The 27050-nt window shown below is 39.0% G+C and overlaps 1 protein-coding gene across 4 annotated transcripts in view; it reads left to right on the top strand.

Moving 5' to 3' along the window:
* Window positions 1-25992, top strand: part of ARK2N (arkadia (RNF111) N-terminal like PKA signaling regulator 2N) — a 102201-nt gene extending 76209 nt beyond the window's left edge. For all 4 annotated transcript variants that reach the window (XM_074383522.1, XM_010335409.3, XM_010335410.3 and 1 more), the window contains 2 exons: window positions 13014-13140; window positions 21982-25992. In XM_074383522.1, the coding sequence (XP_074239623.1) occupies window positions 13014-13140; window positions 21982-22171 (317 nt within the window). In that variant the 3' untranslated portion in view covers window positions 22172-25992. The remainder of the gene's footprint in view (window positions 1-13013; window positions 13141-21981) is intronic.
* Window positions 25993-27050: the final 1058 nt, after the last annotated feature.

Here is a 27050-nt window from a genome sequence, read left to right as displayed (position 1 = left end):
CCACTGATTATTGTCTTAAATTCTTTTCATAATCTTAGACTGGAACTAAGGAAAAATCACTTGTTTGTTGACCTGATTAATTTAATATAGCTAATTTTGGAACACAACCTGGATTTAGTTTTGATTTTTTTTTTTTTTTTGGACTGGTAACTGCCTGTTTGCCCTTGGGCCAGTTTCTCCTCTGGACTCCAGTTTTTATATGTATAAATACTTGTTTTGCCCAACAAGTGTCTTTTAAGGATTTAATAATATGTATGAATACAAATACTTTGAAAAGAAGTAATAATGCTGTTGGGCGCAGTGGCTCAGGCCTGTAGTCCCAGCACTTTGGGAGGCTGAAGTGGGTGGATCAGTTGAGGTCAGGAGTTGAAGACCAGTCTGACTAACATGGTGAAGCCCCTTCTTTACAAAAAATTCAAAAATTAGCCAGGTGTGGTGGTGGGTGCAGTGGCGGCATTGTGATGGGTGCCTGTAATTCCAGCTGTAGAACTACTTGAACCTAGGAGGCAGAAGTTGCAGTGAGCCGAGATCGTGCCACTGCACTCCAGCCTGGGTGACAAAACTAGACTCCGTCTCAAAAAAAAAAAAAAAAAAATAAGTAATAATGCTTTATATCAGTGGAAAGTAGTTTAGCCACATTTTGTAAAATACGTGTTTCTAAGTTATGTAATTTGTATATCAGATGGTTTACCTTTGTTTTTCATCCTTTGACAATTGAGTCATCCATTCCACTTCAGTTTTATTTCCCTGTTTTCTTAGTCTTACCATTAAATATAGACCATTTTATAGTGAATTTTTGGGGTAAAAAATGAATGATTACCAACACTTTGCTCTTCACATGCAGAATTCTTAACATTAGGTTGAACCCTATGGAATTGTTATTTGACAACAAATCCAGCCATTTCATATGACCTAACCTAATAATACAAAGTTTGAGGTTTTACAATACCACTAAAGTTTAGCTTTTGGGATAGCATTCACATTTTCAGATTCAAGTAACTGTTAGCCTGATTATTAAAAAATCACACTTAACTACCACCATTCTTTTTAAGAACTGAAACACGGTAAAAGTATGTGAGGAGAAAAACAACTGTGGCTTCAGGTGTTTTTCTTCTCTTTGCCCTTCCCTCACCAAAGCTTTCCAAAATTTGATCTTTAGTGTGTGATATTCCTATGTATTTCTTTATATATTTGTAGTACATTTGTTATGTATCTAAAAAAGCATGTTTTTAAAACTAATTGGTATCACATTGAAGGTAATCATTTGAAACTTGCTTTTTTAGTTAAACATTTTGTGAGTTTTGTTGTTGTTATATGTGGCTCTAGTTCATTTTCCACTGCTATTTACTATTCCACTATATAAATATATCGCAATTTATCCATTCTCTTGTTGGACATTTAAGATGCTATTTTAAATGATACTGCTCTTAACATTTCTTTATGTGTTTTTTGGTATATGTGTATGGTAATTTCTCTGGGATATAATTGATACATAGAATATGTGTGCATATTGGACTACACATTTTGTGTAGGTTTCTGTGTATCATAGGATGCAGTCACCACTGCTCAGCAGATCACCGTGACGTCTTGTTATGAAGCTTACTGGTTTTTTCTCTAAACTTTTTTATCTAAATCTGACCATACTGTTATGTGGGGAATAAATAAAACTTAATAGTACTGTAAGTATTATTAAGTGTTGCTGTAATTATCATAATGGGACCATCTTGTGAATGTAAATATGCTTACAGTGTCTCAGTAAAATATTAATAGAATTTTTGCTTAGTAGCCAGTTAATTGTTTTGAGACTTGGATTATTAGTCAGATAGTCATTATTATGGTGTGAGTGTAAGTTAAAATTTTAATGGTTAATCTGGGTTCTCTCCCCTTCACAACAAAATAAAAGCCTAGTTATTGAACAGACTATTCAGGGGTTCACTTGAATCAACAGTAGCACCTCAATCCAGGTCCACAGCTCCATCCCATTTAGGATCACATAGGTATGTACTAAAGATAGAGTAGCTAGCTTGTCTTTTTCCAAGCAATTAGATGATTACCTTGCATCCAAAATATATATTTAGTTTTAGTTTTAACCTAGGCAAAAGACTTGAATCACATGCAGGGTTAAAAACTAGGTTGAGATCAGGGAAGCTACTGATCAACAAAAGACCTAAATTTTCCATTTCAACTCTTGACATGTGTTTGCTTTTTTTTTAATTGATGCTGGAATTTATCACTGTAGTGGGTGGTTTTGAGCCAGCAGCTACTTAGAAACCTCATGCCCTGAGGTAAATTATATATAGCCTCAGTTTTCCCTCTCTGCAAAACTGGGACAGAACTATTACAGTATCCACTCCAAAAGGTTATTATTGTTACTACTAAGTGAAATAACATATACAGTGTGTTTACGACAGAGGACAGCACATAGTTGGCCCTCAGAAATGCTAACCAGCATTAGGTTAATATGCTGAAGTAGACTGAATAAGAAAGGGATTAGTGGATTAATCAGTGGATTTCTAATTTACTCTCTTGCACTGCAATGAGTTGCTTTTGCTGCAGTACTTCTTAAACTTTGCCAGAGCACAGAAATTACCCAGTGTGCTTATAGAAATTCAGACTCCTGGGTTTCTCCCTGATGATTCTGTCAGTAAATCTGAAATGGTTTCTGGGAATCTCTTTTTAATAATAACCTCAGGTTACTCTTGTATCCAGCATGTTTAGGAACTTGTATTAATATGTCTGGAAATTGCTTCATTTTTGTTGCTAGTAAGGGCTCACTACAAACATAAATGTAGTTGAGGCAAAAAGAAGCATTAGTCTTGGTGAGGAAGGCTTGTAGGTATGGTAAACTGAACTTATTTAGGATTTTTTCCTTGGGAAGTTAAAATTTTAAATACCTTATTTTTCCCATCAGCCTTCTTGCCATGAAGGTAGGCTCTGAGCATTTCCCCCATTTTAAAAATAGGGATGATAATCTTGATTTGTCCCTAACATGGTAGCAGTACAGAGAAATGAATCATGGGTTTTCTGTTCCTAGTGTAGGGTTTTTAATAATCAGACCAGAATGGCCATGTTTCTGTATCTTGGAGATCAAGTTTGGTCTTGTTCTTCATGTTTATCTGCATCAAGTTGATGGTAAGATACATACATACATATATATATATATATATATGTATATATATATATATATTTGAGAGAGAGACTTGCTCTATCACCTAGGCTGGAGTACAGTAGCACATTCTGGGCTCACTGCAACCTCTGCCTCCTGGGTTCAAGTAATTCTTGTGTCTCAGCCTCCCAAGTAGCTGAGATTATGGGCGTGTGTCACCGTGCCCAGCTAATTTTTGTATTTTTAGAAGAGACAGGGTTTTAGCATGTTGGCCAGGCTGCTCTCGAACTCCTGACCTCCAGTGATCCGCCTGTCTTGGCTTCCCAGAGTGCTAAGGTTACAGGCACGAGCCACCACAGCCAGTCAGATTTTAGATTTTTAACCTCTTCCTTCACTTTTTTTTTTTTTTGAGACGTAGTCTAGCTGTGTTGCCTAGGCTGAATGCTTTGGCAATTTCAGCTCACTGCAGCCTCTGCCTCCTCGTTCAAGTGATTCTCCTGCCTCAACCTACCCAGTAGCTGGGATTACAGGCACCTGCCACCACACCCAGCAGATTTTTTTGTATTTTTAGTAGAGACTGTATTTCACCATGATTGCCTGGCTGGCCTTGCCCTCCTGATCTCAAGTGATCCGCCCGTGTCCACCTCCCAAAGTGCTGGAATTTCTGGTGTTAACTACTATGTCCAACCCTCCTCCTTCACTTTTTAAGGTTGTCTTTAATGTTCTTGTTAAAGAACTAAAAGTAGGGCAGGTGCAGTGGCTGATGCCTATAATCCCAGCATTTTGCAGGGTGAAGTGGGCAGATCACGAGGTTAGGAGTTTGAGACCAGCCTGTCGAATGTGGAAAAACCCCATTTCTACTTAAAAATTACAAAAATTAGGTGGACATGGCATGTAGTCCCAGCTGCTCAGGAGGCTGAGGCAGGAGAATTGCTTGGACCTGGGAGGTAGAGATTGCAGCGAGCTGAGATCGCACCACTGCACTCCAGCCTGGGTGACAGAAGGAGACTTCGTCTTAGAAACAAAAAAAACTAAAAGTAATAATTTGCTTCTTTTTAAAGCTAAATGAGTAGTGACTTAAGATGTTAATTTTTTTTTATGCTTAGCATGCGACTGTCATACAGTGTGTAATAATACTTTCTCTTCAGTGTGCTGCAAAGCTCAGGCCTTGTTCTTACCCAGTGGTTTTATAGTTTAAAAAGTCGTTACATTATTTTCTTTAAAGACAGAAAGAAACTGTTTTCCATGATAATTTAGTTACTACTTTTTTTTTATGCTGCTTTTTCTTACCCTATCTTGGTAATTACCTTATCTTGGTAACTTTTTCTTACCCTATCTTGGTAATTACCTTATCTTGGTAACTTTTTCTTACCCTATCTTGTTGAAAAGGTCTGTAGTGGGAGGACAAAATTTAGAATTTTCTCATATAGTCAAAGAAGTTATCTTTCCAAAGACCTACACAGGCAGAGACCTACACAGAGACAGCCAGCTGCCACAATAGCTAAATATAAGTGCTTTGCTTTATTTTCAGTTTAATATATGGTAATTGTGGTATTTACATTTTTCTCTACAGGGCTTGTTCTTGTCTTAGAACTGGAAAAGATTACTACTACTGACAGTATTTGAAGAACCTCATAGCATCTTTGGCTCACTTTTGTGTATGCTTTAAGCACTTTTCTGCCATTGGAATCCTGGGAGGTCCTCCATCAGGCATGGGGTGGGTTGGGGAGGGGCAAAGCCCAAAGGCCAGAGAATGTCAGGTTCTGTACAGGAGCTCCCAAAGGGATGTGTGGGATGCTGAAGAGGATTACAATGACAGAAAAGGACTAATGGTCTTTGCTCTGAAATAGTAAAAGGAAGAGGCAGAGGCATCCCAGAATGCCTTTGGTGTCTCTTGTAGAATGCAACATCTCATTGCCTTGGTCTGGGGTCCTAGCTGACTTGTTTTCTGCGTGGCACAGTTTATGTGAGGCTCTGACAGGAAATTTGGCAAATGCCTCACACTATTAGTCTAGGAGTTCTTAACATTCACTAGACAGTCTATATTTAGCACCCCCACCACTTTCTCATGCCCCTTATTTTATCTTGCACCAGTATTTTGACCAATACAGATAATTGCTGTAAGAGCAGACCCCAGGCTGGGTGAGGTGGCTCACACTGGTAATCCCAGCACTTTGGGAGGCCAAGGCAGGTGGATTACCTGAGGTCAGGAGTTCAAGACCAGCCTTACCAACATGACCAAACCCTGTCTCTATTAAAAACACAAAATTAGCTGGGCATGGTGGCGCATGCCTGTAATCCCATCTACTCAGGAGGTTGAGGCAGGAGAATCACTTGAATCTGGGAGGTGGAGGTTGCAGTGAGCCAAGATTGTGCCATTGTACTCCAGCCCGGGCAACAAGAGTGAAACTCCCATCTCAAAGAAAAAAAGCAGACCCCAATTTTAATTGGCCAGTTTTAGCTTATCATCTGGGTTTTGTAATCATGGTAAATGCCAGCAATTTGGATTGCAATTTTAAGGGTGAAAATTGCACTGCCAGAATTGTTTGGATTATCTAACAATGTGCAAGGAATATTACTAGTTTCTAGATCTATAATGGATGAATAAAGTTAGAAGAATCTGAAATATTGGTGATGGCACCTTGTTTTGTTTGTTTGTTTTTTAAGACAGTATAAAATTAACAAAAGTAGCATAGTAACTTTTCTTAAAAAGTCAAGTGATGAGGCCGGGCTCTAGCCTGTAATCCCAGCACTTTGGGAGGCCGAGGCGGGTGGATCATGAGGTCGAGAGATCGAGACCATCCTGGTCAACAAGGTGAAACCCCGTCTCTACTAAAAATACAAAAAGTTAGCTGGGCATGGTGGTGCGTGCCTGTAATCCCAGCTACTTAGGAGGCCGAGGCAGGAGAATTGCCTGAGCCCAGGAGGCGGAGGTTGCGGTGAGCCGAGATCGCGCCATTGCACTCCAGCCTGGGTAACAAGAGCGAAACTCCGTCTCAAAAAAAAAAAAAAAAAAAAAAAAAAAAAAAAAAAAAAATCAAGTGATGATATTTCTAACTCTGGAATGAGGCTATTGGAGGTGGTAAGGTGAGGATGGTGGAGTCCTAGTCAGTGAGGACTGGTTATTCAGAAATATCGATGACAGATGTTTCACAAAACATTCCTACTAGAAAGGGTAGAATTAAAAAAAGAAGGGTAGAATTATAAATTAGAACGATGGTTATAGGAACTAGGCAAAGAAATACTGAGAATTAATTAACTCTGTCATATGTTGTATTTTCTTAATTACTATTGTTTAAAAGCACTGAGTGATCCAGGAGGAAGAGTTTGGTTATAGTGATCCAGCCTCTCCACAGTCTGCCTTTTTAATTTGGTTTAATTCATTTCATTTATTTATTTTTAGGATCGAAACAGGCTGAACCCTTTACTTTGAGTCTACCACAGGTGGCTTTTAGTACCTCTTGGAGTTGAGCTCCTTGCTTGCTTGCTTATTTATTTATTTAATTTATTTAGATGGAGTCTCGCTCTGTCATCCAGGCTGGAGTGCAGTGGCGCAATTCAGTTCACTGCAACCTGTGCCTCTTGGGTTCAAGCGACTCTTCTGCCTCAGCTTCCTGAGTAGCTGGAACTACAGGTGCGCGCTACTACACCTGGCTAATTTTTGTTTTTAGTAGAGATGAGGTTTTGCCATGTTGGCCAGGCTTGGTCTCAAACACCTGACCTCAAGTGATCCGCATGCCTAAGCCTCCCAAATTGCTGGGATTACAGGCATGAGCCATGGAGCTCAGCCCAGCTCCTTGCTTCTTAGTGAGTAGGCACAGACAGTTTTGAGGTGGTTTTTCACATAAATAATGAGTATTCATGATAGCAGGACTTGCAAGTAAAGAGCGACTAAAACAGGTGCCAGGACTGTTTCATAAATGAGTAACTGTCATGGAGTCAGTAGAGGGCAGTTAAAGGATAACCTCCTGGAAGGCACTGCCTACTGGTGTTGGTACATGAGGATGGAGACGAGTAATTCGTAAGTGATATTCATCCCAGAATTGAGGGTTAAGAGCAGCCTCCTCTTTGGAAGACTGAAGGGGAGACAGCGTCTTCAGGAAAGTCCACAAGGAAGTGGAGAGAAAGTTCAGTGTGTTTTACCATAGAGTTGGCATTCTAGAAGGCAGTGGTAAAGTTGTATGAGGGTGAGCAGTGGGTGGCAGGAGCAAAGGAGAACAGAGTTGGAGATAAGGTCAAAAAATGGCTGATCCCAGGGGCTTGTATTTTGTGGGTAGCTGAGAGGGTGGAAGTATGGTGTTTCACTTCTCATAACCACTGGTTTTCCTTCTATCTCTCCTTACTGTTCTTTTCCACCATAGGTTTTTCTATACTCTTTTTTTTTTTTGAAACGGAGTCTTGCTCTGTCACCAGGCTGGAGTGTGGTAGCATGATCTCGGATCACTGCAGCCTCTGCCTTCCGGGTTCAAGCGATTTTCCTGCCTCAGCCTCCTGAGTGGCTAGGACTACAGGCACACACTACCATGCCCAGCTAACTCTTGTATTTTTAGTAGAGACAGGGTTTCACCATGTTGGCCAGGATGGTCTCTATCTCTTGACCTCATGATCCACGCCTGGACCTCCCAAAGTGCTGGGATTACAGGTTTGAGGCACCGTGCCTGGCCTCTGTACTCTTATACAGCTACTTCCACCACACTACTTTTCTGTCTCATTGGACCAATCCCCTATCCCTTTATCAGTCCTCTCCCAGCTTCATGTCCTTCCCTCTTAAGCTTATATAGGCCCAGCTGTCCTTTGCAAATGTCACTTGTAGACTTGACTTGCCTGTTATACTCAGCTGGTAGAGTCTGATCCCTGGATGCATACTTTGAGCCTGTATCCATCCTGCTAAGCATAGCTGGGGGAAATCACTTTGTTACAGAGTTAAAGGTTGCCTTAATTTTCTAGTCTGCAGCTTCATCCAAGCTCTCAGTGCTTCCCAGAAATTCCCCCTTTTCCTTAGGCAGCATTCTTTCTTCATAGTAGTTACTTCACTTTTCTGCATCTGCCCACACCTATGCTCTACAGATGGCCTTGCTATGTTCTTCACAAATCCAGATTACCTCTGCTTTCTGCTGTCAAACCTATTCTCTGCCCTTTTAGAGTATGAACAGGTCTCTCTCATCATTAAAAACTGCACATACACACACACACACACACACACACACACACACACACACACACACACACACACACACACATTTCTCAAGCCCATGTTCCTCACTGACTGTCATCCTATCTCCTTTTCCTTCAAAACCAAACTTCTTAAACTGTGTTTGCTCTTCTTTCCCTTTCATTATTCTTCAGATTATTTTGTTACATTGGCTTTCTCCCAGGCTGGAATGCAGTGATGCAATCATGGCTTGTTGCAGCCTTGAATCCCTGGGCTCAAGCAATCCTCCTGTCTCAGTTTCCCAAGTTGCTGAGTCTATAGTTGCACACCACCATGCTTGGCTAAATCCCCGCCTCCATCCCACCCCGTCTTGTGGTTATTTATGTTCATCTAATTCTCTAGACCCCTTTTACTCTTCTGGATGATCTTTATTCTCTCACCTATTGCTGAAGACTTACCAAGTCTGTATTTCCTCTTTAGACCTCTGACCTGAGCTTTAGAACAGTACTGATTGTACTATTGACTGTCATCTACTGACTCCATGATAGTTTCACTCGTTCATGAAACATTCCTGGCATCTGTTTTAGTCTCTTTCTGCTTGCAAAGTCCTGCTATCATGAACACTCATTATTTATGTGAAAACTTAAGTTATATGAACTGCTTATTGGACATATCAAAGGCACATTATCATCATGCCCTAAGCAACCACCCTCAGCTTTCATGAGTGCACAGGATGGTATAACTATTTATTTACCTAACTATAACTATTTATTTACCTAAGTTAGAAACCTAAGCATCACTTTTGACTTTCTGTGTTCTTTCATTTGCCGAATTGTCAACATTACTAACCCTCCTTTCATACACACACAGAATTTTCCATAACCCTCCTTTCATACACACACACACACACACACACACACACACACACACACACACTTTTCCATTGTTTTCTTCCTAGTTCAGCCACAGTCATTTCTCACCCAGGAAGCTGCAGCAATCTAACTGGTTTTGCTGCCTCCAGTATTTCCTTTTCTGCTTGCTATCAGTTTCATTTCTATACTCCGAAAGGAAATTCTTTAAAATGCAAAACTAGATCACGTCACCCTTCTGCTTAAATCGTTCAGTAGCTTCCTACTTCTCAAAGTTAAGTCCAGACAACTTACCATGATCTGACCTGCTGACTTTGCTAGCCTTGTTTCTCATTACTCTTTTGACTGTCACCCCCAAACTCACCAAACTTTTATACCTTTAAGGATAACAAAATGTTCCTCATGCTACTTCCCCTTACCTGTCTGTGCCTGCTCTTCCTTGAGAACTCAGCTTCCCTGATCACCCTCAAGTCTGATGAATGTTCCCTATCAGAGCAATTTTCAAGCCATGGTGCAATAGACTGCTTTTTAGTATCTCTATATATATTTCAGGTTCGTTTTGAGGGGAGAGGCTATGCCTGCCTTGTTCCCGGTAGTATTTCTAGCACTTAGCTTACAGTATAGCATGTCACAAGTATTTATTGTAGGTACAAACAATTAAACGGTAAAGACTGCTTGAATTATTGAATATGGAAAAGTTGAAGGCTGTAAAGAAGATAGTCTGTGATTTGTATACTTCCCTAGCAGTACAGTTAGAACAGTTGCATGAGGATAGCCATTACCCATTACTAAAACATTGAAGTAGAAATTGGATGAAGAGTTGGCCACAAGCAAGGTATTGGGGATATAAGCAAGAATCTAGGTTTACCAAAGCAAGACTTAACCAATTCTATTTAAGCAACCTTCTTAGATTTAACAAAACAGGGTTTTATCTGGTGAATGTCACCTTTTGTGTGCTTATAGGGTCCAAATATGTGCCCACCTCCAGTGCCACATAATCTGGATTACAAACCCATGCAGACTGTGATATAATCTCAATCACTGGTTTAGCTAGGAGTCATTCTGTGTTAAAAATGTTTCACATATATGCATCATTTTCAGTTGAAGAATAAAAGGTAAAAATAATATTAAAGAATTATGGCCGGGCGCGGTGGCTCAAGCCTGTAATCCCAGCACTTTGGGAGGCCAAGGCGGGTGGATCATGAGGTCAAGAGATCGAGACCATCCTGGTCAACATCGTGAAACCCTGTCTCTACTAAAAACACAAAAAATTAGCTGGGCATGGTGGCGCCTGCCTGTAATCCCAGCTACTCAGGAGGCTGAGGCAGGAGAATTGCCTGAGCCCAGGAGGCAGAGGTTGCAGTGAGCCGAGATCGTGCCATTGCATTCCAGCCTGGGTAACAAGAGCAAAACTCCGTCTCAAAAAAAAAAAAAAAAAAAAAAAAAGATTATGAAAAAGACCCGCAGTCATATTCAAACTTGGTTATTTTTCACAGCTTTACCCAGAATCTACTATTTTTATAGTGTTAAATTTCCCCAAGTTGTTATATAGCATTGTAGTGGATATCTTAGGAAATCATGACATTTTGCTTATTTAAAGGCTAAAGAGTAAATTATCATGGATAGGTTTATAGGTTCAGAAGGTATAAAAATTGCAAGCCTTGCTTTGAGACTGTCTGTAGCTTTCCAAAAGGTTTACTTACACTCAAGGGTAACAAGAGTACAAAAGTACAAGATTTGGCCAGGTGCAGTGGCTCACACCTGTAATCCCAGCACTTTGCAACACTGAGCCAGGCGGATCACCAGAGGCCAGGAATTCGAGACCAGCCTGGCTAACATGGTGAAACCTCATCTCTACTAAAAGTACAAAAAATTAGCTGGCCGTGGTGGCAAGCGCCTGTAATGCCAGCTACTTGGGAGGCTGAGGCAGGAGAATTGCTTGAACACTGGAGGCGGAGGCTACAGTGAGCCAAGATCGTACCATTGCACTCCAGCCTGAGCAACAGAGCAAGACTCCATCTCTCCATCTCAAAAAAAAGAAAGTATAAGATTTCTCAATGACCTTAGGTAGAATAAAAGAAGAGAGTTGTATGTAAAATTTTCTTTTCTTTTCTTGTTTTTTGAGACAAAGTCTCACTCTGTTGCCCAAGCTGGAGTGCAGTGGCGTGATCTTATCTCACTGCAGCCTCCACCTTCCACCTCCTGGGTTCAAGTGATTCTTCTGCCTTAGCCTCCTGAGTAGCTAGGACTACAGGCATGTACCACTATGCTTGGCTAATTTTTGTATTTTTAGTAGAGGCAAGGTTTCACGATGTTGGCCGGACTGATCTTGAACTCCTGACCTCGTGATCCGTGCACCTCAGCCTCCCAAAGTGCTGGGATTACAGGCATGAGCCACCGCGCCCAGTTAAATTAATTTAATTTAATTTTTAAATTAAAATTTAAAAATTTTAATAATTTTTAAAATTATTATTTTGAGACAGAGTCTTGCTCTGTGGTCAGGCTGGAGGCAGTGGCGTGATCTAGGTTCACTGCAACCTCTGCCTTCCAGGTTCAGGTGATTTTCCATCTTCAGCCTCCTTGGGACTACAGGCATGCGCCACCATACCCAGCGAATTCTTTTGTATTTTTGTAATTTTTTTGCATGTTGGCCAGGATGGTCTCAATCTCTTGACCTCTTGATCTGCCTGCCTCAGCCTCCCAAAGTGCTGAGATTACAGACATGAGCCAGAAGTTTTTTTTCTTTACATTGGTTTAGTTTACATTAGGTGTCACATAGATTTTTTTTTAATTATGGGAAATAATTTTGTATCAGATCATAATATATTTAAATAAAAATACCCTTTAGAGGGAAATTGAGAATTTGTACTCATTGCAACTCTGTTTATTCTGTGTTAACTCCTAGATATTCTAAAATTCATGCTTTTAAATCAGAAAATTCAAGAGCTGCTACATAGGCCAAATTATTTTAACTCGTTAGAATTGTTTTCAGAGCTATGTACTTTGATGCCATGCCATTAGCCATGATTGAGAATTCTCTGAAGCTCATGTTTTCTGTGATGCTGGAGAATGTGTTTTATTGCATCATATAATACACGCTTTGTGAAGATCCTTGTAAAGAAATCCTTATATGCCCCAGTACCACAAATTGTTAAGTTTTTCCAGAATGTGTCGTTTGTTTCTAAGGAGAATTCTCAGCAATGTACAAGTTACATTTCAGTTGCTCAGAGCCAACTTGTGATTTACCTCCAGCCTTCCTTTTTAGATGTAGTTTTAGTCAGATTTTGTCAAATCTGCTTTTCTTTAGGGAAAACATATGCTAAATCTTTCACAAAGTATTTCAGTATAAATATGATATTAATGATGACTTCTGTTATTATTCTATATATGCCTTTGGGCTTTTCCAGTTTAGAGTTTGGTTCTATTAAAATGATAAGAAGTAGAGAGCCCCACTGCCCTCTAGGTGGTTATATAGGTCATTTAAAAGCTGACTTGAGTTGAATGCAAAAAGCATTACAGTATAAAATATATAGAGTAGTATTATGGTTTAGGTAGACAGATACAGGTATATCAAAGTCTGTACATTTTTTTTCTCCTAAGGAGTAGAGAGTGAGAGACTTTGAGTTCATACTTTTATGTACTGCTGTGTTGTTTGAATATATACCAGGAGCATGTATTCTGTTTATTCTTTTAAAACCAATATTTGAACAAAGAACACTGTCCCAACTTATTTGATGTGGGTAACAGTTTTGCTGTGGCAAGCTCTCACAGGGTGATTCTGTTTCGGTGACTAAACCTAGATGACAAATCTCTCAGTGAGTAGTTTCCACTGTTTGTGAGAAATAAAACTACAGTGCTTGTTTTTTTTCCTCCCCTTCTGTCTCAGGTCATTTGGATCCAGGATTCCTAGCAAGTGACAAAACATCTGCTGGCAATGCACCACTTAATGAAGAAATTAATATTGCCTCTTCAGATAGTGAAGTAGAGATTGTGGGAGTTCAGGAACATGCAAGGTAGGATGCTCATTGGAGTAGTCTGATATTTTAAGTTATAAATTATATTTTAACCAGAAAACAAGTTAAAATCGTAGACTTTATGGAAGAGCTGGCATGAATGAATGGTGGGAGCTGCCTCTCAGTTTCTTTTGGCTTAAGAAATACTTTTTATTTAGACATGATGTGAGCCTTTAAGTGTGTTGTATATTGTCCTATATCAACAACATTTGAACCATACATGTCTGTGAACTAGAGCTGATGTTTTTCTCTTTTAAGTAAATGCTTAGTTAGCTTGACAGACTTTTCACTTAAGGCAGAAGTATCACTGTACTTTTTTCTCTCACGTTCATATGCCTTTCACTTTACTTTGAAGTATCCTGGGAGCAAACAGTTGGGAAACATGCATCTGACATCATGTCTCTTTGACTGGTTTCCTGGAGTATCTCTCCTTGTCTTTCGTTAAAAGCAAATTTGCAAGTTATTTTGGTCTGTTTTTACAGAGTGTATTTCTAGTAATATTCATATAACTAAGGGAGTCTTATTTCTTAGGATTAAAAAAAACCCGGTGAGACATCAAGTTGGTGTGTAGCATTATGAAAATAATTTTATGAGGTTTGGCATTCCTTAAGGTAGGGATCAGCAAACTATGGCCCATAGGCCAAATCTGGCTTGCTGCCTGTTTTCTTCTGGGCTGTGAGCTAAGAATGATTTTTACCATTTTAGATGGCTGGCAAAAAAAAAAAAAAAAAAAAAAGAAGAAGAATGATACTTTGTGACGTGAAAATTAGAGGAATTCAAATTTTAGTCTATGTAAAGTTGTATTTTAACAACTGTGCTTGTTCATTTTGTGTATAATCATCTATGTCTGTTTATTAAAGTTGAATCATTTCAACAGAGGTTGTATGTCCTCATGTCCTCCCTAAAGCCTAAGGTATGTACTGTCTAAAAAGTAAATACCTTTGCAGAAAATATTTGCTGACTCTTGCTTTAAGGTATGTTCATAATAATTGGTTCCAGCCCTTTCAGCAATATTCTTCTTAAACATTCTGGAACATCCTCCTACCGCCTCCCCTGCTGCACATGCACCTCCCCCCACCCACCCCCTAAAACTTAGACTTTAGAACTTGTGTATTTTGTATAATGCTAACAACTTTTCTCCCATGCCACAAGAGTGAAGTGATTTTCTGATAAATAGGTATATAACATAGTGTGTTCATTACTTGGCTCTTTGATCTGATTTTACTCTGGTTACCCAGGTAATAAAACACAATTGCCAGCATTGCTTCTGTTTATAAAATAGATGAACTTAGCAGTGTAGAGTGGAGAAATACAGGTACATGTAGGTTAAGGGTACTTTTTTCTAGTGAGATCTGAGTATACTTTGAGAGCATTTTTCAGTCAAACAGTTGGAACTTTAAGGAGGTAGATTTAATGTGTAGTTTAACATGCCACCTCCTCAACAGTGGCCAATTCTGGCTTTTTCAGAACTAGTCATGTCCTCTTGTCCAAGCACTTCATCCTCTCTCTGTTCTATATTTATGCCTGAAATATGCCTGTAAGGCTGCTTCATTTTTTCTTTTTCTTTCTTTCTTTCTTTTTTTTTTTCTTTAATGAGTATCGTCCCTATTCTGGTGGGAAATAATTTTTATTCAGTCTTTCCTTTACTCACTTTTTTTCCTGCCTTAATTACAAATTTTTTCCTGTTAAATTGTCTTTTATTTTTCCATTTTTCTGTTTAGGCTGACTTACCCACCAGATGAGAAAGCTAGAACTGATTTCCTCCTTTACATCAGCATATTTTTGCCATTGGTTTATTTCACCATTGTTCCTTAAAATATAAATTATCCTGTTAAGCCCCATGTCAGTATCTTTCTAGAATATTGTATTTTTAAATTTTAGAGTTCTTACTATGATGCCCTGCTGATTGACAGGTTGATATGGGTGAATTATCTTCAAATGTGCCAGGGACACATTATTCATTTATTAACTTCCTCTTGAGTTACATTTCAAATTTTAATTAAGTGTACTTATATGTTCCTACTTAAAGTAGTAACCTGTATAGTTTAGTCTTTTATTCTGTGCTAAGACATATCACTTGGTCTAGTTCGCTATTAATTTCTAACTCATCTCCCTTTCATTGTTTCCTTATGCCTAGAAATGTTACAGAATGAACCACACTTAGTTTTAGCTTCTTTGTTCAGTATATCTTCATCATTAAATTTTTATCTTCTTTTTTTTTTTAAACCAATATTTTTGTATCTGGAGGTACAATTACATTCTATTTCTATTAAAACCCAGAAATTTAAATTCTCAGTTCTCTGCACCCCTAACACACACAAGCTCTATTCTACACTTGAACAAAGTGACTTTGTCCACATTTTAAATAACATTAAGGCTGGGCATGGTGGCTCATGCCTGTAATCCCAGCACTTTGGGAGGCTGAGGCAGGTGGATCACCTGAGGTCAGGAGTTCGAGACCAGCATGACAAGCATGGAGAAACCCCATCTCTCCTAAAAAATACAAAAATTAGCCAGGCGTGATGGTGCATGCCTATAATCCCAGCTACTCCGGAGGGTGAGGCAGGAGGAGAATCACTAGAACACCGGAGGTGGAGGTTGTGGTGAGCCAAGATCATGCCATTGCACTCCAACCTGGACAATAAGAGTCAAACTCCATCTTAAACAAACAAACAAACAAACAAACATAAAAAACCCATTACATTATTTTCAAGGACTTTTTCTTACAGGCTCTGACATGTAAATCTGTGTTTTATTCTTACTCATTGGTTTGAATCCTGGGGAAGTCATATTTTGTAGGTGACATCCATTTTTAAACCTATTGTCCATGTAATGGAATGTAGAGTTTAGAGATTCTTCTGGAATATTTTTAATGGACTCTTTTATTATTTTGGGTATCTTTTATATTGATCTTGGGTCTAGGACTGAGTCTTTCTGACATTTCTTTCTCCCCAGCTATTTCTGTATCAGTAGCCTGATAATCTTTCAAACATTGAGATTATGGACTGAGAATCAAGTAGGAGAAGAGGCTTTCTTGTTGGTTGTTTCAGAGTTGCCCCTTGGCTGCCTGTATCTCATCTGGAATTTATTTCTTTTACAGGTCTAGGGTTGCAGTTATGAAGTATTGATGTGCTTCTGGCAGGGTTATCACTTGGAAAAAGGTTTTAGGTTTTGATCCACATCTTTTTGTTCTCATTTGATTTGCATGTATACGGTAGATGTTTTGTTTGGATTTAGTTGTCCTGTTCTTATTTTTTCTTTTATATTCTACATTGTTATCGGCTTTTTGAGAGTTTTTAAGAACTCAGATTTGGTCCTTGAGTTGTTCTCTGGAACTGTGGCTGCCCTAACTTGTGTTGGGTGCCATTTTTCCGTATTGGAAGCATTTTGTTTGGCCTTTGCACTCAGTAATTGTAGTTGTGATGCCTTCCCCCTCCTTTTTTGATAGTTATTTTTATTTTCTTGCATGCTACTATCTTCCTCTATTCTTTTATTTTAGATTTTGACGTATTCATTTCACTTTTGTTTGTCTTCTAGTCCTAGACTACTAGAAAGCATGCTTTCTGAACTAATGGTTGAATGCATCTTTCATGATTGCCTTGTATTGCTGTGTTGAACTCCTGATGTTACCTAACTGTTATTTCTAGACGTTAATTTTTGGACAGCCCAGTTTCACAGATGCTCTTTGCTAGTGAGATGGAGACTTTCTCAGCATCTCTAGTTCTTCTGTGTCCACTTGATTTTGCCAAAACTTTTAATTTACAAGCCTCAGGCCAATAATTTTTTTGTCCTTGGTCCTGTTATATTTTTTCTTTTACCAACCTCATTGGTAATTGCTCTAGGAAGATGAATGCATATAGCACAGATCTGTTTGTTATGGAACTATGTTGGAACAGTTCCTTTTGGTACCTGTTCTGAGGCCCTCATTCTAATCTGTTAATCCTATGATCATTGGTGTTAATATCGGTTTATTCCTCAGCAAAATAATTGGTGTAGGAAGCTGTTTTTGAGATTCATTGCTTCATAGAACCAGTTGCTAACATTAACTCCAAAAAACTAGGGCGACAGATGAGTGTTTTCCTACAGTCATAAGGATTCATCACCTCTTCAGTTAGGAAAAAGAAGTTGAAATGTTATCGAAGAGGTCACCTTCAGGCTGTCTGTAAATGAGAGTAAAAATGATTAATTTTTAATGTTGTTTTCTTAGAATAGTAAGCTAACTACATCAAAAGTTGGCTGTGAGAGCCTGCTATGTGTGTGCTTTGTTTCCACTGGACAGTCTTTCCACTGACACCAGTGTGTGAAGAACAGGAAATTATTCTATCAAACCTTATTGTTTATAATGTATTTTTTCCTAACATTTTGAGAAGTGAGACCCAAGGATGTTCTTGGTTATAAAGTGCAAAATAAGGCACTGGGTTGTGTTTCATACCTGTCACCAATTGTATGCAGATTAAACCCTTTGTGAGAACAAAACCTGTATCTGCACTAATACATATTAGTAATACAATTGATTGGATCGATTGAAAACCAGCTAAGTATGCTCCTACCTCATATCTTTCACGATACAGAAAAAGCATATGTGATAATACATGAAACTTTTTAATTTTTTTATATTGTCTCACAAAATATTGAGCCTCTTAACATCCAGTATAGGACTACTCCAGAGGCTTGACAACCATTGTGCTCCCACTTCCTCCTGAAATTTTTTCCTTATCTGGCATAAACTTCTGTGTAATGTATATTGTCTTATAAAATAGTTGAAATATTTCTCTAGTACCCTTCTTTTTACTAGGTTGACTGCTCCCCCGCCCACCTGTAGTTTTTTTTTTAAAACACCGTGGCCAGGTGCAGTGGCTCACACCTGTAATTCTCAGCACTTTGGGAGGCCGATGTGGCAGATCATGAGGTCAGGAATTTGAGACCAGACAGTTTAATATGGGGAAACCCCGTTTCTACTAAAACATACCAAAATTAGCTGGGCGTAGTGGTGTGCAACTGTAGTCCTGGCTACTTGGGAGGCTGAGGTGGGAGAATTGCTTGAACCTGGGAGGTGGAACTGCAGTGAGCTGAGATCGTGCCACTGCACTCTAGCTTAGGTGATAGAGTGAGACCCTGTCTCCAAAAAAAAAAAAAAAAAAAAAAAAAAGTTAAAAGCCTTGTTCTGTTCTCATCTATCTCCGAAGTCCCATTTTATTAAATGTGTTTGAGATCATTAACATAAAAGATTTTTGTGAATATTTTATTGGCCAATAACACATACAGGTAACTAATAATATATCTTTAATTTTTGCAAACTTCTTATACCCAAGTAACAAGCACTCAGATCAAAACACAGAAGTCACTCTGCACTACTTTCTAGTTACAACCTCCCCATTCTCTTTTCCCCTGAAACTACTAGCTTGACATTTTTTTTTTTTCCCCAGAGATAAGGCTCAGTCACCCAGGCTGGAGTGCAGTGGCGTGATTTCAATTCACTGCAGCCTCAATTGCCGAGGCTCAAGCCATCCTCCCACCTCAGCCTTCTGAGTAGCTGGGACTACGGGTGCCCACCACCACACCCAGCAAACTTTTTTTTTTTTTTTTTGGTAGAAATGGAGTTTTAGCACGTTGCACAGGGTGGTCTTGAACTTGTAAGCTCAAGCAATTTTCCCGCCTCACCCTCCCAAAGTGCTAGGATTACAGATGTGAGCCACTGTGCCAGTCTGTTCCGATTTTTAATGATAGTTTTGCCTGCTTTTGAACAAATCTTAAAGTCACTGTTGACCTTGGAGGTCATCTTAAAATCTTCCTTAACATTCCTGACAGATGCCTCAGCAATTACTTGAGTGTTTAGAAGGCAATTCATTCCATTTCCTAGTGGCTTTGTTCTATAGCAGTGATTATCCAAAACTTCCCTTCTAGAAACTGATTCATGGTTCTTAGCATGCTCTCAGCAGTTTTGCCTGGAGCATGAAAATAGTACCTTTCATCGCTGACAGCGATTCTCCCTTCTTTGGGAATTCTGTTTACAACTATTAATAATTAGACTTAGGAAAGTTTTTGACCAAAGATAGTATCATCATGTTCTCCACATAATCTAAAATTTTGAAGTAGTAGAAATAGGGTCGGGGCTTAGGTTCATCTTAAATTCTTTGAGGTGCCCCAGTGTCCTTCTGATAAATTCTCTTTATTGTTTAAAGTAGCCTAAGCTGGTCTTTGGTGACCGGAACCATTTGTAACATAACTGCACAAGTGATCTATTTTTAGGTAGTTGAAGTGCCCTGTCTCCTAGTTTGTCTCCTTCAGCCATTCCTCAATAGGAAATATGGTCTTCAAACTCTCACTCTCCTAGTTCTTTTTCTATGCAGATACTTTCTAGAATCTTCTTTGCTGCTTATCGAATGGCCCTGGGAACCAGGCAGTGCTCATTTCAGTCAAACATGCTGTAGTAACTTCAGGTATAGTCTGAAGAAGGCATTGTTATTCAGTGGAAAATAAACCCTTGAATGGACATCGGATTTTGTTCCAGTTCTATGCTTAACTTGTTTAGGATCCTAGGTGGTTTTCTTTTGGCCTAGGTTTTTTCTTCTGTAAAATAAACAGATTAGATTCTTTTTAAAGCCACTGCCTGATGTTACACTGTATGATTGCTTAGTGAGCAATACAGATAAACAGTTGGACCTATATACCTGTTTTACTTCGGAGATATTTTTAGAAATTCTGCCAAAGATTACTTTGACTGCCTTTGCCTGGTAAGCTTGAATTCTTAGCAGGTTTCTAGCCAGCTTGATTCAATTAGTGTTGGTAAAGGTGAGCTTTGGCCCTATGTTCGTACTTTGATGATTCTCGCTGTCTTTTGCTGCACCCAGTTTAATATACAACATCTGTAAAGCAACAACATGATATGGAAAGCATTGGACCCAAAATCAGACCTGTCTTCGTTGGCCTATCATTTTCAAGCACTGTGACTCTGAGCAAATCATGTAACCTGCTTAAGCCTCTGTTTCCCTCTCTGTAGAGCGAGGATAGTAAATTCCATGCATACCTCATAGGTCTGTTGTAATTGTCCAATGAGATAATATATATGAAACCGCTTAGTTAAACATAGTATTCCTTTGGCCTTCAGACATCAAAACTGTTTCTGTGAATGTTGAATGGACTCCTTAGCTGACATTTTTCCTGATTATATGGTCACTTAATATGTATTTATTTAATGAGTTGAACAGATATGAATTAGACATTGGGCTTTATGTCCCTTATTTTAACGTCCCTATTTATTTCACAAGCTAATTTTGAAAAGGTAGTATATCCCCTGGCTTAGTAGCTACTTAGCCCATCTCTGGACAGATGACAGTCTTCTGGTACTGTAACAAATTTGCATTCTGCCCTCTGGCCCTGAGAGATCTGTTCTTAGGAACTTCTCTTAGGTAGGGCATGTTTCCAGGAGTTTAAGCGTCCTTGGGGCAGTTTTGCAACTGAATCTTGTCCATTGTTACCCCAGTGTTCTTTTGAACCTGGTGGTATAGGGAGCATTAAACCAAAGCTGAAATTATCAAGTGACCCAGCATTATTTGTTGCATACATATTGTCAAACAGCTGCTCAGGAGTCACTGTGGTAGTTTAGTGACTAGACTCACGTTACTTGTTACTGCTGACATAAGCTACCTCAGGGCTGGTCAGGAAATTTAGATGAGAGGACATACTTTGGTCACTTGAGTTGCCTGCCTTCCTCTCATTTGAGCCAGAACTTAGCGCTTTGTCCTGGAGGTTCACAATTCTATCAGTTGACTGGAATGTGGAATGTCAACTGTCAGTGTTTCTGAAACAATTTTATTTCAGTGAACTCTTGGTGTGACTTGCTAACAAGGCAGTTCTGTCCCTCTGACAGAACCCTTTTAGTGGATCTAAACTGAGGATTCAGCTTTATTACTTTCACTGAACCAAATTATAAGCAATTCTGTTGAATGAACCAAGTGCTTCTGTTGTGACCTTCAGGACAAGGGAAATTGGTTCCTTATTCACAATCTGTTATTACTGACTTAGAAATCTAGTCTGTAAAAGAATATTTCTGTCACTGTCTTTGAAGGCAGTGATACCAGTTATAAAATTTATTTTAAGAACAGGTTTACGGCCGGGTGCGGTGGCTCACGCCTATAATCCCAGCACTTTGGGAGGCCGAGGCGGGTGGATCACAAAGTCAAGAGATCGAGACCATCTTGGTCAACAAGGTGAAACCCCGTCTCTACTAAAAATACAAAAATTAGCCCGGCGTGGTGGTGCACGCCTATAGTCCCAGCTACTCAGGAGGCTGAGGCAGGAGAATTGCTTGAACCCAGGAGGTGGAGGTTGCGGTGAACCGAGATCGTGCCATTGCACTCCAGCCTGGGTAACAACAGTGAAACTCCGTCTCAAAAAAAAAAAAAAAAAAAAAAAAAAGAAAAGAACAGGTTTAAACTATTTTTCTTATGGTTTGGTTTGTTTAGACTAAGACTGTTTGGACATTTTAACTTTGTTCTGGATTTATGTATTGCCCTGTCATGAAGATCCCAGAGGTGTAAATGAGTCCAGAGAAACATCCTTTTACCCACGGTCAGTGACTAATCTAGACACAACTCAGGAGTTTCTGCTGAGATAAGACCCTTTGCCTTTTTAAGGCTAAACTGAGAGAGGGGCAGAATGGGATGGGGTGGGGAGAGAGAGAGACAGACATGGAGGGAAGGATATTGATTATGGGTTTCATGGACTTGCATACTAGGCTTATGTTAGTAAAAATGTTGATCAGTACAACTGAAGTCATAATGTCTTCTGTTTTTCCTGTGGTGGAATTAACTATGCTTTTGTTCTTCATCTCAATTGCAGGTGTGTTCATCCTCGAGGTGGTGTGATTCAGAGTGTTTCTTCATGGAAGCATGGCTCGGGCACTCAGTATGTTAGCACCAGGCAAACACAGTCATGGACTGCTGTGACTCCCCAGCAGACTTGGGCTTCACCGGCAGAAGTTGTTGACCTTACCTTGGATGAGGATAGCAGGCGTAAATACCTACTGTAATACAATGTCACTGTGTTTCCTCTGCACTGTTCCCTTCCACTTCCTCATCCTCTTTTGTGACATGGAAGTTCATTGTCATAGCTTCAGCTTCAGAAGCTGTTTGTGGCATTTGTAGGATTCAAACTCATGGAAAATTCCCTCCTCTCCGCCTTTTTTTTAATTAAAAGAAGTCACTTAGGAAAATAACTTATCACAGAGAAAATAATTTTTTCTTTCCCTCAGTAGGAATATGAGAATGATGAATTTTATTAGACAACTTTATTTTACTTGATGACTTTTAATCTTAGGAAACTCTGCCTTCCTTTTAGAATGATATATGAATGGCCAGGCACAATGGGTTTCAGTTTTTGAATCTTGTATTTATTTTTCTGTATAATGAAATTAATATCTAGACTTGACCACTATCTGCCCACCCCATTGGCACTCCCATCTTAGGGCCTTCGCACACATATCAGTCGGGTCCTTATTGGCACCTAGTAGGGCATGTGCATTTAAAAACCTGTCCTTAAAAATAGAAGACAGAAGTATTAAAATTATTCTTTTATTTTAAGTCTTCTGCCTTGTTTCCTGAGTTTGCTCCTGTTGACTTCCCACAGCATAGATAATTGACGTGTCCCTTTGTGTTTATAAATACTACTGAGGTGACTTAGTTGGTCTCCTTGTTGCAATAATTAAGAGGCATTTCAGATAGATTCCCACTATTAGGTTTTCTGGGCATTTGAAGGTATTAAGAGATCAGTGGGAAAAATCTCTCTCCCTCAGCTATTTTTTTCTGGTTTAGTCAAATAATGGGTGAACATAGAAACCTGTTGGGAAGAATATGAAAAGTTATGTGGCTTCTGAGGCTACAGGCACTTGCAAATCTGAGAAGAGAGTGCTGTCTTTCATAGCTGGTCTCTATATAAAGAGTAGATAGCAACAGCTGTTTAACATCTGAGATGAAGTGGACCTGATGCTGTATTTGGGTATTTTTCTCCTCTGCCTTCTAAAAAAAATACCATAAGAAGAATCAGAATGTACCATAAGAAATCAGATGCAAAGCACGTTAATGCCATTGGTAAGTTTTACAGTATCTAAAAGGATTAGCAAAGGGTAGTAGGAGCTTCAGGGAATTCAGGAAATGCCAGCATTGGAGTTTTGTGGCATTAGTTACTACCTTTTTTCTTATGATATGTTGTAGTTACTAGTGAATTATTTTAAAAGCAATACCTAGAGTTAGAACACTATGTATTGTGCACAGGGGGAGTGAAGTAATATTGGATTAGAAGACTTTACCTTTTGCTTTTCACAGTTTTTGTTTGTTTCCATTGTTAACGTTGCTATGGCCCTTTGCCTCTTTCTCCAGATCCCCCGGTGGCTCTTCTTATCCTAACAGCGTGAGAACTACCATTTTCAGTTTTCATTCAGCAAACACATTTACTAAGTGCCTGTTCTGCATAAGGCACTGTGAGGGGTGGGTGCTCTGGGAGCTGCTGAGGTAAATGACACACACCCCACATACTCATGCGTCAGCGTCTGCCTGCCTCCACCTGCCCGGCCTTTTCTTCTTTTTCTTCTTCTTCTTTTTTTTTTTTTTTTTTTTGTAAAGACAAGTTTATTCCTTTACACTTCTTGTTGCATTGGTTTTCCTTTAGACTCCTTCTTCCACAGGAATGTATTTGTGCATACGTTCTTTGATCTTCTCTGATAGCATCTCATTTGATCTGGCCTCTGTCCTTCATCAGCTTTTTATTTTTTATTTTTATTTTCTTCTTTTATTTGATCAGGCCTTTAAGATCATGAACTTCCAGTTTTAGCAACTCACATATCAGTCCCTCACATGGCTACAATTCTAGACAAAAACCAAAGACCCAGAGGCCAGGGCAAAATAGGACCTGAAAATTCACTACTGGTGTATCCTTGGACCTTCACATTTTACTTTAGGATTAATTTATTGAATTTTACTGTTACATGTAATTTTTGACTTGAATTGAAATATTAGACAGAGCAGAAATGTACAATTTCTGGTTTGTGTTTTCCAGGAAAATCATTAAGAAGAGAATAGAGTGGATTATGTGACTTGAAGTTTTTGCAGCTTGTTTTTCCCCCCACTATCAGGGCAGAGCCCCATTTTAATGAATGTTTTTGCATGACCTGTTCTTACGTTAACCACGTATTTTTGTCTCAATTCCACACAGCAGGTGATTTCCCATGACATATTATTTTCATAGTCCCTAATAGTCATCCTTTAAAGAGTTGGCATGCTGTGTGCACTGTGGATTGGGAACAGAGTGGAGCTGTAACCAGTCTCTTCTTTGACCCTTTGCCTTTATATCAGCTTGCACTTTTCCCTCACTTGTTCCTAATCCAGCTCCCAACTACCTGACTTAATGGACCAGAACGGAGATTTGGATATTAACATGCAAAAGTGGGAGGAGGGGAAGGGATGATAGAGATAGACAACTCTCCCCTACTAGGTTGGGACATTTCCCTTAATAACTACAGAGAGACTGTGTTTCAGCTGTCCTTTCACTGCTACTTCCAGAAGAATGGAGAGCGTGGTTTCAGGCCAGGTATTAATGATACAATTCCGTGGTATGCAACTCCTGTGACATTTGAAGTTTCTTTTAAAGGGATTTTTCTTAACCAAAGTTTTATATTTGGTAGCATAAGTAGTTCTTTATGCTTCACAGGACATTGTCTTCAGAGTAATCTCTCAGCTAAAGTGGTACACATGGGTCTCAGATTGGTTTATGCCACTGACTTGGTTAAGTTTCCATCCGTTCCGATTTGTAAAAAACAGAGCAGTGACCTAGCTGTTGCATTATCATGACTGCCATGTAACCTATAATTGCTGCTCTCCAGTAATTGTCTTTTCATTTTGATGGCAGGGGCCAGACTGAATGAATAATGCATTCTTTTTTATTCAATTTATTTCATTCAGTTTATTCTTTGCAATCAAACATCCCATAAACTGCTTTTATTGTTATCAATTATGAATATGAATCGTTTGGTTTACTAATTTAGTCATTTGTTCATCGTTACTTTTAGGAGATTAGCACCATAACTAACTTAAAAATAAATTTGTTACCTGCTTTTTATACTGTCACAAAGGTTTTTTAAAAAGCTGGGGACACTATTTTGTCTTTTAGTTTTAAACTTTTTTTTAAGGCAAAGCACCCCTAATCCCTGTTCTCCAATATGTGTATGATATGACTTCCATGTATATATAAAAATGATTGTGCCCTAACCAAACTTCCTCAGATTGTGCACTGTTTGTTTAAAGTAATCACGTATTTTAGTCTGATGCTGTTGTATTTTTTTCATTTTATTTAAAACACTACTTACTTCTTACTCTCTTAACAAAGTTTAAAAGGTAGTGATCTTAAAAAAAAAAAAATCACTGGATAACTAGGAAATATTTTTGTTGTTTTGTTTTTTTTAAAGAGTACAAAGGCCATTGAAAGCCTTTTGCTCCTCTTACCGTGAAAATGAAATGTTAGCCATTGTATGGCTAGGAACCAATGCACTTGGCAGTTAATGGATCTGCTGTTGCTGGAGTGTGAGCGTGGACTTGATGCAGTGACGACAAATCATTGCGTAGAATTAATGTTTTCAAATGTGCAACTCTAGTTTTTAAAACAAAATTTGGTTCTTTACATTCATTATTTAGTTTTTGTTTCCCTTTAGTATTTAATGGTCTTTGGAGAAAAAAATAATAAAACAGAGTGTTATATATATATTTTTTGGTGCAAGATAAGATTTTCTGTTTTTTGAAATAAGTCTGTAGCATAAAGGTTAAACTATTTTAAGACAAAATAAAATAGAGTGTATTTAAACAATTATATCTTCTGAGGTTTTTTTTTTCTATCTGCTTCAGTAAATTGGGTGGTACCTGGAGCAGTTTCCAAGTTATATTTTGAATGTGGAAGTGGATTCTATTTTGTTAACAGGTCTTAATCTTTATAAGATGCCTGAGTTTTCCAAGGAGGACCTGTATTCTACTCCCAAGAACTTTTGCAAACCTTGGATAATTGTTGGATCTTGATAAAAACACCTTTGCATAAGCTTTCCTGTAACCCCTACCTGATATGTCAAAAAGGGCCAAAGACTTATTGTTCTGGACACCTTTACTCCTGACAACAAAACTTCACTGCTGGTTATTACTTTGCAGAGATCAACAAGGCAGGGTAAGATGCTGAAACAGCATGCACTTTGCATGTGGTTAAACACTGAAGTAAGTAGAGGGTGTTTGAAAAATAGCCTAAATAATTTTTCCCATGGTTTGGTTCTATTTTCAGATTTTTAATTTGGTTATTAAAGTCAGAACTACCATATTAACACCTCATCAGGCTTGTAAATCTTCACATAACAGGGAATGAGGAACCAGGGAGAGTGAAACCTCTTTTTATTAAAACATTCAACTCCTGAATCTCTTAGTTTTCCTCAAGAATTTTTAGTTCTGCTTGTACTGGAAAATGATCTGTTAACAATTAGGAAATACACTATTAACAAGTAGGAAATGTCTTTAGATTTTTGAAATGGTTCTTTCCTATCACCCTGTATATCTGAGACCTAGACATATTAGTACCTGTAAGAAACTCTTCTTTGGCTGGGCACAGTGGCTCACGCCAGCTGTAATCCCAGCACTCTGGGAGGCCGAGGCCGGCAGATCACCTGAGGTCAGGAGTTCGAGACCAGCCTGGCCAACATGGTGAAACGCCATCTCTACTGAAAATACAAAAATTAGCTGGGCATGATGGTGGGCACCTGTAATCCTAGCTACTTAGGAGACTGAGGCAGGAGAAAGGAGAATCGCTTGAACCTGGGAGGCGAAGGTTGCAGTGAGCTGAGACCATGCCACTGCACTCCAGCCTGGGTGACAAGAGCGAGACTCTGT

This window comes from Saimiri boliviensis, chromosome 13, assembly GCF_048565385.1.
Source record: "Saimiri boliviensis isolate mSaiBol1 chromosome 13, mSaiBol1.pri, whole genome shotgun sequence".
Lineage (NCBI taxonomy): Eukaryota > Metazoa > Chordata > Mammalia > Primates > Cebidae > Saimiri > Saimiri boliviensis.
This window is presented reverse-complemented; position numbering and strand designations above follow the sequence as displayed.